This window comes from Carettochelys insculpta, chromosome 24 (assembly GCF_033958435.1).
Source record: "Carettochelys insculpta isolate YL-2023 chromosome 24, ASM3395843v1, whole genome shotgun sequence".
Taxonomy (NCBI): Eukaryota; Metazoa; Chordata; order Testudines; family Carettochelyidae; genus Carettochelys; species Carettochelys insculpta.
In genome coordinates, this window is record NC_134160.1 from 2454373 (window position 1) to 2469600 (window position 15228).

Below are 15228 nucleotides of genomic sequence, written 5' to 3' on the forward strand. Positions count from 1 at the left end.
GCTTCTCTCATGCTTTGGCCAGCGTGGGGGTTACAATTGCCGGGTGTGGGGGGAGAGGCCCCTTCCAGGCCACGTGTGGCTCTGGAGGTCTGGCAGCAGGGGAGGGATGGCACACGGGAGGCGTTTGCTGTCTGGCTCAGGGCTCTCCGGCACCAGGCGGGTGTTTCCTTTAAAAACGTTGCAGGAGATCAGCAGGCGAATGGTTAACAGGCTCTGAGACGCACAGCGCAGCACTGGGGTTCTCCAGCTGGCCCCTGCCAGCCTCTTGGCAGCTGCTCTCAGCCGGGTGTCGGCAGTGAAACAGGGCCGGGACCCTCGGCACTAAACTCACCCCCGAGTTCGATGTCAGCCCTTCGCAGCCCTGGCGGCATTCGTACGTGGGCGTGTATTATCTGCACCAGGTGCAGCCGAAGCCCCAGCTGGGGCCAGACAACCCGCACCGCAGGCCGGCTCCTGGCCCAGGGAGCTGCCAGAGTGGGACAAGAGACAACAGCCAAGGCAGCAGAGCGACAGGACAGGGGAAAGAGCGAGAGGCTGCTGGCCTGGCCAGCCAAGGCTCTGGTGCACCCGTGGCCAGCACGAAGTCTCCCCCTCTCAGAGAGTCAGCCTGTGCCCACCTCTTTCCTTTCTCACAGGCCCAAGGCTCAGTGGTGTCAGCACTGCTACCGTTATGCAGAGGGGGCTGTGGCCCTTGCCCCCACACCTGCCCACGCCCCCACACAGCTCCCTGCTCTGCAGCTGCTCTGGCCCAGACACAGGCCAATGGTTAGTGCACTGCCTCCAGAGGGGAGTCCTGGGGTCAAGCCCCTGCTCTGCCACAGGCTGCCCGCAGGACCTTTGGCAAGTCCTTTAGCCTCTCGGTTCTCTCCCAGAGGTGCTGGGGGAGGGAGGTAGAGATATTCAAAGGTTGTGAGGAGCTCAGATATGACAATGGTACCTGAGCTGCATCTCAGCTCCTCTTTCCACTGCTTTCTGCCTAGACCCACCGTCGAAGCCTGACAATCTAACCTGTATGATGAACCTCAGTGACAACAGCTTGACATGCCGCTGGGACCCTGGGCTGGACAGCCACCTCCCAGCCAGAGTGGCTCTGAAGAGCTCCAAGTAAGGGCTGAGCCTTAGACACATGCATGGCCTCCTCACCCTCTGCAGGTCAGCCTGTTTGCCCACTGCATGCTGCGCATGGCATATGAGCTGCCGGCACAGAGAGCCCAGGAAATTGGAGAGAAAAGGGCCCATTTGGGTCCCCACTGTCCTGTCACGGCCAGGAAAGGGGACCCCTCACACACAGATTGTCTAAGGCTGTGTCCAGGCTGCTTCCAAGAGCCCAGGCAGGGAGGTTTGCATTGCACCCTCTGCAGAATCCCAGGGGCAGCGAGTCCTCAGAGGGGTTCTATGTCTGGCAGCTGCTCAGCGCCAGCCCCTGGCCGTGCACCCACAGATGTGACCGAATCCCCGGGCTCAGCATCGTCCACTGGGGACTCGTGCAGCAGGGAGGGTTCAGCGATGGGACCAGGTCACTGCACTCACTAGGGGCCCATGGGGGAATGAAACCACATGGCAAACTCACCCCAGAGCAAACATGCAGCTGCTGAGACTTGAGCCCAGCTTCCCTTGACACCCAGCCTCTGGGAATGCACCGCAGAGCCACTGCTGGCAGGAGCTCATCCCTGCTGAGCTCAGCCTGGGCTCCAGGACAGTATGTCAGCTGACCCTGCCCAGCTTAGCTCTCCCATCCAGAAGTGCATTTCCCCTGCCTCTGGCCTAGCTCAGCAGGTCCCTCTGCCCCTGCCCAGAACCTGCCCCACATTCCCCTGTCCCTGGGCGTGTCCCCTGGGCACAAGCAGAGAGGAAGGCGGGCGAGGTGCCTGGGGCCGATGCTCTCCCCTGAAAAGGTGCGGACCGGGGTGGGAACCGACAGACTAACCCTGTCTCCCGGTGCTGCAGGAGCAGAGGCCAGTGTGAAGTTTCCCAGGAGATGAACAAAGACTGTATCCCACCAGCTGGCCAGAACTCCTGCACCCTGGGGCGCAGCTCCCTCCAGCTGTACCAAAAAATGGACATCTGGGTGTCAGTCCAGAATGCCCTGGGCACTGCTGAGTCCGAGCACCTGTGCATCGACCCCACGGACGTAGGTGTGTAACTGGCCTGGGGGCATCCTCTGGAGCTGCCTAAGGCAGAGGCTGGACAAAAGAACTTACGGGGGGAGGGAGGAAGAGGCTGGGTAGGTGAGAGTGAAACAAGTGCCTTCAAACGCTCCGGTGGGAGGTCACACTTTGGTGTACAGTGCTGTTTGGAAGTGGCTTGCGAAGGGTTAATACAGCTGTCAGCCTCCGAAAGGGACGCGGTACAGGTGATCACACAGGCGAAATGTTAGAGAGGATCATGAGCAACCTGTCGTCCACCTGGTCTCCCTGACAGGAGACGAAGCATTTACAGTAAACTTTCATATGATAGTCAAGTGCTCTGGCTAACCGGGGGCTAGGCCTAGCAGAGCAGAGCACTAAAGGAGAACAAGAGGAGATAATACGAAACAACCAGAAATGTCTGCAGAGTGCTTTATGTGCAACCACTGCAGGATTCTACTCTGGGTGCTTAGACTGTGCCCGCTGCGTTTCTTTGCATTTACTTGCACTCGACTGTACTTATGGGAAACGTAACTGAGGTTGGGTCCTGGGCCACGGGCCGGTTAGCCGAGCGCTCCAGATGGCAGAATGCAGGTATGAAAGAGTTTAGCGCACTGAGCTGTGTGCAGCTGGGAGGTCCATCCCCCCCGCCAGCACCCACTGAGCCAGTCCGAGACATGAAACGGCAGCGCGTCATTTATGTATTAGCCCTCTGGAAACGATGATCGGCGGAACTCCCTGCCGCACACCACACCTCGGGAGTACTGGTATTTTGCTGTGGAATTCGAAGCCTATCAAAGTCAGGGCGAGCCTTCCCCTTGACTGAGCTGGCCCCAGGTGAAACCCTGGCCCCAGTGCAGCCCCTGACAGAGCTCTGCTGTATTCTCTGAGCAGCAGGGACTGCCGTTAGCAGAGCCCTGGGCGTTGCAGGGAGGTTGATGAGTCGGAGTTGGCCCCCTAGATCCTGGCCAGGTGACAGTGCAGGTGTTCTCATTTGCTCGCTAGCACTGGGGCTGGCGCTAGGGGGCTGGGGGCTGGCGCTTGACGTGGCTTCCATCATATCCAGGATTTATATTTGGTTCTATGCGCTGTTTCAGCCCCCGGCTCCCTGGCTTCCCCTCTCCAGGCAGTTCCATACAATGCTGTATGCAGCTGGACAGAGCCATTCAGCTAAACAGCTGCTGCCTTTCACCCCAGCCTCCCAGCACTGGGGCTGCAGAGCGGGGATTCCTCTCCAGCCAGGGAAGGGGGATCGAGCACTTTGTGAGGTTTCCAGAGGAAAGGCACAATAGGAATGTCAAACCAATGCATAATTAACGAGTTGTCAGCTAGTAGTAATAATACACTTCCCTCCATACCTGGCCGGTTCCTTTCCTGCTGTTGTAATTACGGTTGTGCCCAAGGCTCATGTACAGGATCTTATTTCATTTCCTTTACATGTTGCGTCCAGCTCCTCCTTGTCAGATTAGTTCTACTTCCCTAACTCATTCATATTTCTCGCTCCTCTGCCTGGGGCTTCCAGTCAGAGCCGCTAACGCCAATTCATATCATCAGAGAGATGGCGGGGCTGGCTCCCCCTGTGAATCCCAGGGCCTGCGACCCCCGCTGACTTCAGGGGAAGGTCTGTCGGCCAATGGTTAGTGGGGCCAAGCCTTGGCTGTGTTTTGTGCTTCAATGGAGCCCAGAGCAGTGTTCCCTGTAAGCGGAGCCCTTGGGCGGCCGCCCGGGGGAAATTCAGGTGCCTCCCAGCTGATTACCTGAGTGCCCACGGCCACCCACAGCCAGCAGCCTGTGTTTCTGCTGGTGGTGCACATCCACCCATGCCTCAGCTAACATAAAATTGATTCTGCCCCTGGATGGAAAAGCTTAGAGGCATTGCTGGTCCTGACTAGCCATCTCCGTCTTCCCTGTAGCCAAACTGGACCCCCCCGTCCTGAAGAGCATCCGGTCAGTCCCTTTCCAGACGGACTGCGTCTCTGTGGCCTGGGAAACAGTTTCCACCAGCTCCCACATAGAGCAGCAATGTGAGCTCCGCTACAGGACCCCTGAGGACACTGAGTGGACGCTGGTGAGTGATACAGGGCCCCACCAAACAGTCTGGGGCGTGGGGACCAGGGCCTGGCCCCGCCACACCTCAGCAAGAGCCTGGAGGGGGCTGCCTCCGAGCGCTGCCAAAGTTGTTCCTGCGCTTTGCAACCAGGTCCCCAACATCGTCAGCCCCAACCTGAAGACCCAGCTCTGCGGCTTCCTCTTTGGGACGGATCATCACGTCCAGATGCGCTGCCGGCGGGTCACAGCCCTGGGCTACTGGAGTGAGTGGAGCCCCGAGTGGAACTTCACCACGCATGAGAAAGGTGGGTCCTGAGGGGGGAACCAGCCATGCTGAGGTTCCACTGCCCAGCCAGGGTCTGACCAGCTGGCGTGCCAGGCCTCAGGGCCTGGCAGGGGGGCCGTCCCACGCCAGCGCTGTTGAGAGACCCCTGTGTGTAGCAAACGCATCAGAGAGCTACCCTCATGGCTGCCCCCCCCCAACACACATCCCAGCAACCTCAGCAGAGACCACGGACCGAGCCTGGGCTGGGACCCACCTTGTGACCCCAAAGCAACCCTGGGTCTGGGCATTGCTGAGGGACCGGGGCAGGGTGGGAGGACAGCGAGACACGCAGAGCTCGGCAATGGGGCACAGGGAGTGACGAGGGAAAGGCCTGGGGATGCTTATTGGCTCTTGCAGCGGTTCTCTAAGGCTCCCAGTGCTGGGAGCAGTGCCCAGGTCCTGCCCACGGCCAGCCTGGCTCTCCCCTGGGGCTTGGCTTCTGGGGGTTTATCTGCTGGGCAATGGGCACAAGGAGGAGACAAGGGCTCTGCCCAAAGGTACCCGCAGTCTGAGGGCTGCTCTGCATACACGTGTGGTCTGAGCAAAGCCATGTCTCTTAGGGGCAGGGCTCCCGCTAAGCAGGGTGCTTGGGCAGCTGCTCAGCGGAGATTCGCATGCCGCCCAGCTGGTGAGCTGAGTGCCCGGAGCCAGGCTGCCTGGTTCTATTCGCACGTGCCTCGGACCGCATAGAAGCGTATTCCGCATGGATGGAAAAGCTGGGAGGGAGCCTTGCTTAGGGGTGTTTGCACCCCGGGTGCACCTGTACGCAGTGAAGGGGCCTTGTCTGGGTGCAGCTGGTCCTCCTCTCCTACTCGGGGAAGCTAAACCGGCATCAGGCACCTTCATGCCAAGGGCCACCCGCCCCCCGCCACTGGGAGGTACCTATGTAACTACCCCAGTAGGGTCCAAATGGTACCCCCACCCCCCACTACAGAAGGGGTGTGGCTGCATTGGACAGGGTCCAGCAGAGGGTAACGAAAATGCTTCAGGGGCTGGAGCATGGAACAGACAAGGACAGGCTGAGGGGTTTGGGCTTGTTTAGTTTGCAGAAGAGAAGAGTGAGGGGCGATTCGATAGCAGCCTTCAACTCCCTGAAGGGGGCTCTAGGGAGGATGGAGAGAGGCTGTTCTCAGCAGCGCGGGATGGCAGGACAAGGAGCAATGGTCTCAAACGGCAGTGGGGGAGGTGTAGGTTGGATATTAGGCAAAACTTTCATTAGGAGGTGGGGAAGCACTGGAGTGTGTTACCAGGAGAGGTGGTGGAAGCTCCATCCCTGGAGGTTTTTAAGTCCCAGCTTGACAAAGCCCTGGTGGGGATGATTTAGTTGGGGTTGGTCCTGTTTCAGGCAGGGGTTGGACTCGATGACCTCCTGAGGTCCCTTCCAGCCCTGGCGTTCTGCGGCACAACGCCTGACGGTGGAGCAGGTCTATGAACAGGGCTCGCAGCTGAGGCAGGCGCAAGACTGAATGTTAGTGATGTTCCGGTCCATGGAGGGAAGGCCTGTCACTGCTGTACAGGACTAGTGCAGGGCAGCTGGGCAGAGGGTGAAAGAGACGTCTCCTCTTTGGTGCCCTAGCTCCGTCCGGGAAGCTCGACGTCTGGTGGAAGATGACACCGGTGGACTCTGGGAAGGGAGCAGAGGTTCAGCTGCTGTGGAAGGTAACACTGGGCGTGACCCCAGCAGCAGAGCGTCCGTGTGGCTCGTTGTACAAAGGCCCTGGTGAGCACTCCCTTGTGAGCACACAGCTTGCTCGTGCGGGAAGAGGTGCGTGGGCACTTTACCACAGGACGTGGCTGGGACTCCCTGGCTGTATGTGGGGCTCCTCATTGCCATAAGGCTGCCTCCTTCTTCTCTTCCCTCCCCCTGGATTTCTGCCCAGGAGCTAAGCACTGAATGGGGGAAATCACCCCTGCATGGCACTCTGCCCAACGGGCTCTGGTCTGGCCAGGGGCCCTGCAGTAACCCCGCTGCTGTTCTGCTGCTCTGCGCAGGCTCCGAGGCAGAACGAGGCCAACGGCAGGATCCTGGGGTACTGGGTATCGCTGAATCCCCGCCGGAGGACGGGGGAGCTAGCAGCCATTTGCAACACGACAGAGATGCAGTGCCATTTCTCTGTGCCGCCTGGGGTCAGGAGAGTTTATCTCTCCGCCTACAACTCAGCCGGCGAGTCTCCCGCCACGGAAGTCATCTTCCTTGAGAAGAAAGGTAGGCGCTCACTACACGCCCTCACAGGCCGGTCAAAGGCTCCTAGAAACCCTGACTGTGCTTTCGGGGGGCGCCGCTCTGCAGAAACCATTTGATTCCTCAGCATAGCTGCACGTGGGCCACAGCCCTCCCCGTCACTCCTCCGTCTGGCGCCACGACGTCGGACGGTCTCTCTGTTTGGTCACTGCCCTCGTCATCAGTGGAGGCACTTACCTGGCAGAGCACGATCTCTGCTCTCCTGAGCCTTCCTGCAGACCTGCAGTGACCAGTGTTCCCAGGAGTGATTCAAACACTGCCCATCTGATTAGCAGAGCAGCCACAGCTGCCTACAGCCAGCAGTGTGTGTTTCTACTGACGGTGCACATCCACACACACCTTGGTGCCCAGAACAAAATTTCTTCTGCCCATGGATGAAAAAAAATAGAGGGAACCCAGGCAGTGAGCCTGAGATGTGCTCCCTGGTGCACGCCCCGGGCTGTAACATTTCAGAGGAGCTGGGGGTGGAACCAGGCAGACACCACACACTGGCCCAGGTGCATAAGGGCTCTGCGAGTGATTAGCTGGGGAGGCCAGATCCTCAGCTGGTGTGAATCAGCTGAGGAGCCAAGGGACTGACACCACATTGCCCCAGCAGAGGAGCTGGCCTGTGATTTATGGCCCCTCCTTTGGAACTGGGAGAGAGCAATGAACGTCCAGTCCGGTGTGCTGAGCTGGGGCAGTGCGAGAGCCCAGAGCAGGCAACGAATCCTGATGTTCCCGGGGCAGCTCAGCAAGAGGAGCTGCTTCCCAGCTTGCAGCGCACAGGCCCGCGCCCTCCTCGCCGCCAAGGGGGTCACAGCAGCTCCAGTTCTGCTGCCCTTCCCCTCCGCAGCCCCTGGAGTCCCCGATAGCCAACACAGCTTGTTTAACCCCTCCTGGGCTGGCTGGGCCTGACTGTGTTCCTCCTGCCTGTTTCCAGGGCAGCCTCTGGCCCGCATCCATGTGTCCCCCTGCGATGAGCACAGCCTCTGGGTGCAATGGGAGGCTCCTGGAGCTGCAGCCATGGGCTACATCCTGGAGTGGTACCAGCCAGCCCTGCCGGGACCAGCCAGCCACAGCATGAGCTGGCAGCTGGAGCGGAACAGGAGTGCCACCAAGGCCCTGCTCCAAGGTGGGTGCTAAGGGGCAGGAGCCATGGGGAGAGGGCAGCAAAGGGGGTTTCTTGGCCTTTCACACCTTCTATTCACTGGTCCAAGGTCTGTCCACAGCACATGAAGCCATGGAGGCTGGAAGCCTGCCAGGGGAGGGTGGCAGCTCTCTGCCTGGGCCGACGGAGGGCAACCTGGGTTATGCCTTCAGACTTCCCATGTTTCTGAGATGCCCCTCCATTTTACAGGGCTCTACCCTGGATTCAGTCTGTGACCGTCAATCTTTGCCCTGTATCCCTCCTCCGAACCCCCAGCTCTGTCTTGTATCCAACCTGTGACACCCCCGCCGCAGCTCTGCCCTACATCCAATTCGGTGACCCCCCAGTCTCTGTACTGGAGGCATCCCACTACCCCCCATCTCTGGGCTTTATCTATCCTGCAGACACCCCCCTGCTTCATTTCTGGGCTGTTTCCATCCCTGCACTGCGTCTGTGCCCCAGCTCTGCATTCTGCGCACCCTCTCCCTCACACGCACACGCCTGCTCTGCCCCTTCTGCGACTGCCCTTCCATTGTCCACTGTATTCCAAGGGCGGCTTTCCTGGAGGAAATGTCAGTGCCCTGCCCCTGAACCCCTTGGGTACTGCCTCATGGACCAGCTACCCGACGGGAAGCAGACATCTGATGCCACAGCCGATGGCTGTGCCTGACTGGCTAGAGATGCAGGGGCTACAGGCAGTGTAGAGGGGGTCCTCACTGCTACAGATGAATGAGAAAAGGGGTCTCAGTGCTCGTAGCCCTACGGATTTATTCACCTCTTGTTTTCCCTTCCAGGAAATATTGAGCCTTTCCAGCAGTACAATATCTCTGTGTACCCCCTGTATGCAGACATGGTGGGACTGCCCCGGCACGCAGCAGCCTATTCCAAAGAGAAGGGTGTGTATGTGTGTAGCTTCTCCCACCTGGAATGTCCCCAGACGGCTTCACGTACCAAGTTCAGGCAGTGTGATGGAAATGCAGCCACCTCTGGGGTGGAGGGTGTCAGCTCAACCAACCACACACAAGAGTGGGGACACTGAAAGTCCAGCCCAGAGCAGAGGGCCAGGCCCTGTTGTCATGACAAATGTCTCCTGGCTCTGAAATTTGGCAGACCCGATGGTTACCTCTGCAGAGTGATCTGCAAGAATCCCAGGCGGAGTCCGTGGGTGAGGTCCTCAGGAGATGCAAGTCAGCGTAACCCCGCTGCAGTCAGCTGGAGCTGGCCTGCTGTGCGGCAGCAGAGGACCTGACCCTCGGCACACAGGCCATTCAGTTGCAGAGGTGTGACAGGCCCTGGGCTCCCCCACCATCATGCAGTCAGATGTGTCACAAATACCTGCTCTTGTGCAGGCTCCTTTGCCCTCTGGCCCATCTGAGGGGCCCTGTAGGAACCTGCACTGCAGTGCCCCGGGCAGCTTTTTGTACCTTTTGTGTTCTCCCACTTCAGCTCCAACGTGCGCCCCTACGCTTCACCTAACCAGAGTCAGCAAGTCCCACGCCGAGCTCTGCTGGGACCCCATTCCCATTGAGATGCAGAATGGCTTCATCACCAACTACACCATCTTCTGGACCAGCCCCACCAGGGAGGAGCTCTGTAAGTCCTGCCGGCACCACTGCCACCCCCGCCAGGCACCTCAGAGCTTGTCCTCCTTCCCAGGGCTGTGCAGCACAATGTTCTCCCTGTACTGGATGGGCAGCAACGCTCCGCCCCAGCAAGGGCTGGTCAGGAGCAGGGAAGCTTCCCCCTTGCGCCATGCCTAAGGGCAGGAGGTCAAAGGAGGGTGAGGCTTACACACCTGCTGACTGAGCTAACCTTGTTATCCCCACCCTTACTCTGGCTTATTCATACCTGGCCCTGCAGATTTCCAAGACCAGCATCTGATGAAGTGAGTCTGTGCTCACGAAAGCTCTTGCTCAAAACTTTTCTATTAGTCTATAAGGTGCCACAGGACCCTTCGTTGCTGTCATTATGAATGTGGCCTCTGCATAGGGCCTCCTCGTGAGACAGGTGGGGGTGTGTCCAGGCAGGGCTGGGGGAACAGGGGCACATTAGAACTGGTCCCTATTGTGTGCACTTTTCCAGAAGCAGCATGACACCGTTCTCTGAGGGGCTGGCAGGGGCTCCAGCAGCCCCGCAGCTGGGAGCCAGCTGGGGGCAGAGCTCCACCAGCAGACCCAGCTGTGGGAACCCTGGCGGGGGGAACATTGGTGTGGAGGTGCTGGTGCTGAGTACTGGGGCAAACCGCCACAAAAAGAGGCCTGGCCCTTTAAAACAAATGCCTCTGAAACAGATTTCCTGGGAGCCGCAGCGGGGCGAGGGGCTATTTGTGCAGGGGGCCAGGCCTCATGGTGCACCACAGCCCTAGAGAAAGCGAAGAGAGAGCTTGTCGTGCCAGGTGTGCAGATTGTGTTCATAGGAATTACTGTGGGGCAGGTCTCTGGTCTGTGCTATCCAGGGAGCCAGACCAGGAGATCATCCTCATCCCTCCTAGCCTGGGAATCAGCAGCTCTATGAAGCTCCCCTGAGGCACTTACCTGCATGCTGTGGTGCCCAGATCCCTTTGCACTGCTGGCCCCACGAGGCTGAGTGACCTGCGTGTGGTCGGCAGCACAGCAAACCGATCCCAGCTCCCGTGAGTCCCAGGCTGGTGCTCCAGCTGCCCCAGGGGTGTGTGCATCAGGGGCCATGCTCTCGAGCCGGCAGTGGGGATCTTTTGGGGGTCACATTCTTGCCAGACGTGTGTTTGATTTTCTCTCCTCCCTCTTGCCCCTCATCACCAACGCCCCCCTCTTCCCACTCGTCGTCCTGTCTGTGTTGGGCGTGGGGCTCGATTCTGCCCAGCCCCACGTGTGCAGGTGACCCCTGCCCCCACGCCAGCTCTGCATTTAGCCCCCGGTGGGGACAGAGGACTAGGAATGAGTGGTGAGAGTACCCGCAGGATGGGGATCCCGGGGTCACTGACAGCCGTGCCTGCTCCCTAGGTGCTGTTGTGAACTCCTCCTTCACCACCTTCACCCTCCGGGGCCTGGTGCCTTCGACGATGTACAAAGTGCACATCATGGCCTCCACGGCGGCCGGCAGCACCAACAGCACCACCCTGACGCTGGTGACCTCGGCGCTGGGTAAGGCAGTGGGCTTGGCCTGCTTGGGAACCCCACAGCTCTCGGGGTGGACCCAACACAGGGATCAGAGACACTGCGTGGCCCGTGCCACAGAGGCATGGGAGGAGGCAGCCGGGGAGCCACGCGCCTCACACCTGCACGCACGCGGGCGAGCACGGACTAACACACACAGACACACGTGAACCCCAGGGACAACTGGCTCCCCAGCTGCACCGAAGCTTGGCCCGTCCCCAGGTGACAGGGGAGCACGTGGCGGGTTACTGAGGTACTGGGACCAAGTCCTAGGTTCACCCCATCTACTTAGCACAAAGCACCCTGGGCCCCTGCCCCCACCTCCTGCAGGTCCCACCAGGCTGCCAAGGGGACCCCCCTGCAAGGGGCCAGGCTTCTGGAACATCCCCGTCTCCCGTCGCTTTTCCAGACGAGACGGAACTCCAGTACCTCCTCCTGTCCTTCGGCCTCTTGTGCGCCTTGCTCATCACATTAATCGTCTGCTTCCAGAAAAACAGAAGGTGCGTGCTGGTGGCCCGGGCAGCGCATTGGTAGCCTCTGAGCCTCCCGGGGCGCAGCCGAGACCTGTGCTGCTCTCTCGTGCGACGTACGAGCACTGATCTCTGTCTGCCCGAGGGAGGGGGCAGGAGTCACGGGACTGGGCAGACGTTCCCCGCCCCCCGAGGCTCCGGGACGCTCACCAGTGGGGGAGTTTTGTGCTGCTCACAGTGGGGCGAATTGGCAGCACTCTGTGGGCTCAGCCCCACAGCGCTCAGCCTCTTCACTGGGGGGAGGTGTCTGAAGACAGGCAGGTCCAGCAGGCTCAGACGGGAGCAGCAAAAGGCAATGAGCCAAACGCGTCCCTGGGGCGTCAGTGCTGCCTCCCATTATTATGTCTATAGTGGTAGGGAAGCCCCCAGAGGCCTCCACCGGGGTTCAGGGCCCTCTGGTGCTGGGTGCCAAGTCCCAGCTCTCACCCTGCCAGCCCAAGCCCTGACGGAGCAGCCGGCTGGCAGCCCGGTCCTTACGCAGCTCCCTGGCCTCGCCCTGAGCTTCTTTGCTATGCAACACGCAGGGTGAAGAATCAGTTCTGGCCCAGCGTCCCAGACCCAGCTAACAGCAGCCTGAGCAAGTGGGTGCCAGCCGACCTACAGCAGGTAAGAAAGGGTCCAGTCCTCCGCCCCGGCTGACCCCAACGTCGAGTCACTGTTTGGGCAACTATCTGGGAGACGGTAGAGCGTCCTGGGGAGAAGGCTAGAGGACCACAGTGACGGGGCTGATCATGCAAAATGCTGACCGCTGGCTTACTCAGCACCCTGCAGGATTAGGCCCCGAGGTGAGATTGTAGCCAGGCCCCAAAGCAACACGGAAAGGAGCGCTACCTTGTGGGGCTAAAAGCCAGGGGGCGGGCCGGAGGCGGGGGCTTGCACATAGTGTGAGAGTCTCCCCCTCAGCCGGACTGTGCAGGGGCGATCAGGGCAGGGGAGGCTGGTGGGGCTGAACGGACACACCTCACCGCGCGAGGTCGGCCATCTCTCAGCACACGCCTGTTTCCCAGGAGACTCTCCAGACAGCCGGCGTGAGGGAGCCGGGCCTGGTGACTATTTCTGACGTCATGGTGCTGGAGAAAGGAGCCGAGAAGAAGGCTCCTCTGTGGGGGAAAACAGACCCCCTCCCTGCAGTGGCCGGCAGCTTCCCTGCCCTCCCCACGTCCTACATCCAAGCCAGCAGCTCCAGCCCGTCGAGTAGCCATTCATCCCCGGGAGAGGCCAGGCCGGGCTCCTACGTCAATGGCGGGGGGGCTGTCCAGTACGCCACAGTGGTCACCGACGGCTACAGGGGCCAGCATCAGCAGCTCCCATCTCCCCTTTACCTCTGGTCCGACTCCACCCAGCCCCTGCTGAGTGAGCCCACACCCAGCCCCAAGCCTTATGAGAACCTGTGGTTCCACAGGGCCCCGCAGGCCGGGCTGGGCTGCCCCAGCACCCAGGAGGATGGGGTCTTCCTGGAGGAGCCCCTGATCGACTTCCCCCTGCTGCAGGGCCTGAAAATTGACGGGGCCGAAGACCTGCACAACTTCCGAGGGGTCTAGCACCTAGCTGAGGCCAGGAGAATGGGCAGCTTGGCTGTGTGTCTCTCCTGCCCCGGCTCCCGAAACCTGCATGGAATGGGCCTCAAGCTGCAGTTTGCATTTGCTCCACATACTTTCAAACCATGGGTGTGGCCTGAGCCTGGGGTGGCAGAGGGCTGCCCCCACACCCTGCAAGAAGCCTGAGTCTGGCTCCCTGGCTGGCAAGGCCTCATGGCCCGCTCCTGCTCATGGCAGTAAGGAGCTGGGCACTGGGAGCTCTGCTCCTCTGGACTTCAGCATGGGCAGTGCACTCAGCAGCCAGCAGAATCCAGCTCTGGGTATCTTCCCCAAAACCACCTGCAGTCTCTTTCTGCCCAGGGGCTGGGGATGCCACAGAGAGCCGTAGGGAGGGAGAGAGCAGCCCTCCGATGACCCTGCTGCCTTCCTACGGGGAGCTGTGTCCCTCTGCCACAAGGGGAAGGTGGCTGCGATACAGACAGGAAGGATGGGGAACTGGGGGTGTCTGAAAACAGAACATCCGCTGGGTGCAGGGTCCATGCAGAGGCTGCAGGCTCTGCAGTACAAACGGGCTCTGCACCTGTTCCCTTCTGCAGCTACTCTCTCCGGTGCTGCCCTGGTGGGGAGGGAGCCCTACAGATTCAGCAGACTTTACAAAGCTCCCGACCTGCTGAGGAAATGCCAAGGAACAGTCGTCTAAGCTCATTATCCTGCTACCAGGGGTTCTCTGGCAAGGCCCATGGCTCTCCACGGCCCTGGCAGAGATGGGTAGCTGAGAGATGTCACTGCACTTTCTAAACCCCAAGTTAACGTTATGCTATTTATTTGCTTCTCCACATGCTCACTTGTTGCAGAGAGTCAGCCCAGCAAGAGCTGAGGCCAGGGACTGGTACAAAGCTGCTGAGCTGGCTCCTCCTAGGTCACCCGTTCAAAGCTAACCACAGCCCGTGCTAATCAACAGTCCGGCCCTTTGCTGCATCTCTCAGGGTGTGCGTATGAAATGAACTGGGCATCCCAGTGGCAACAAACTCACCAGCAGATGGTTATCAGTTAGCCATGTGATTGAACGCTGTGTTACACCCCTAACCACCGGACCATTCCCATTCGGAAACGGTGTTTTAACCCACTGGGCCGCCTTCAGAGCTGGAGCTAGCTGGTTTCTGTAGCTCTGGAAGGCGAAGGCTGGGCACAGGCTGCCACGGCAGAAGCTGCACTGGAGCAAACCCAGCCCAGCTCCCCCGGGGATGAAATGCAACTTCTCAGGCCTTGTGCAAAACTCTCCACAGGGTTGGGGGTAGGGCAGCGATTAGCCTGCATCCTCCTTCACGCAGAGCCAGTTTGCTCTCCCTGACTGCCAACTCAGGAAGTCAGTGGTCGGCTTGCCCCATAGCAGCATTAGCTCCCTCAAGCATTAATACAGTCAGCAGCACTGCCTGGTCACTCTGCGAGGCAACAGCTTGTCGAGCTGCCCCAACCACCACTCTTTAGCATTTGAGGGTATATCCTTTGAGGCTTTTGAATCCAGCCTTCTGCAAGCCGTTCGCTGCGTGTGCAGGGCCTCGGTGCGTGGCCAGTTCTCCCAGTCGCTGTCAATAGCGCACTGTGTGGAACTGCTGGCAGATATAGGAGAGACATCGCAGGGCAAGTGTTGTACCGCAATGTAACCATGCCAGCCCTGTCCCTGTGGCCCCAGCAGCTGCGCTGACACCAGCTCTGTGCGTTGTATGGAGAAGGTGTCCCTTTTCAATGTTACCTTGGGTTGTTTCCTTTGACCGTATCATTGCACCATTGTGAAATGGCCTTGTTTGCCAGGCGTCTTTATTTGTTGCTGTATTGGCTGCCATAGGTTTGTCATTTCTTGCTCTCCCCTTAAGGGCAAATTGACAGAGCAGGGGGGTGGTGTCTGTTCTCCCCAGTCCTGCTGTGAAAGTGATGGATTGGCCTGGCCTACACTGGTGTTCTTCACTCCAAGCCAGGCCTGATCTACCTGCTGGAAAGGGCAGGAGTGCAGCACAGTATGGACTTGCACCCCTAAGCTGCAGAGAAGTCCCTGGTACATTCACATCACGCTGGCCAGCACAGCAGGCAGATGGTAGCTCAAAGCTCAAAGCACTTTATGCCTCAGGAAGGGTCTGAGAAGGGCCATTACACCCAG

At 59.7% G+C, this 15228-nt stretch overlaps 1 protein-coding gene across 1 annotated transcript in view; it reads left to right on the forward strand.

Moving 5' to 3' along the window:
* The window catches only part of CSF3R (colony stimulating factor 3 receptor), a 147420-nt gene extending 132434 nt beyond the window's left edge, over positions 1–14986 (forward strand). The window contains exons 6-18 of the mRNA XM_074976054.1: positions 981–1104; positions 1948–2135; positions 4040–4194; positions 4327–4480; positions 6077–6159; positions 6493–6706; positions 7665–7856; positions 8666–8767; positions 9318–9464; positions 10853–10993; positions 11415–11505; positions 12060–12141; positions 12543–14986. Of these exons, the coding sequence (XP_074832155.1) occupies positions 981–1104; positions 1948–2135; positions 4040–4194; positions 4327–4480; positions 6077–6159; positions 6493–6706; positions 7665–7856; positions 8666–8767; positions 9318–9464; positions 10853–10993; positions 11415–11505; positions 12060–12141; positions 12543–13076 (2207 nt within the window). The 3' untranslated portion in view covers positions 13077–14986. The remainder of the gene's footprint in view (positions 1–980; positions 1105–1947; positions 2136–4039; positions 4195–4326; positions 4481–6076; positions 6160–6492; positions 6707–7664; positions 7857–8665; positions 8768–9317; positions 9465–10852; positions 10994–11414; positions 11506–12059; positions 12142–12542) is intronic.
* The last annotated feature ends 242 nt before the right edge of the window (positions 14987–15228 follow it).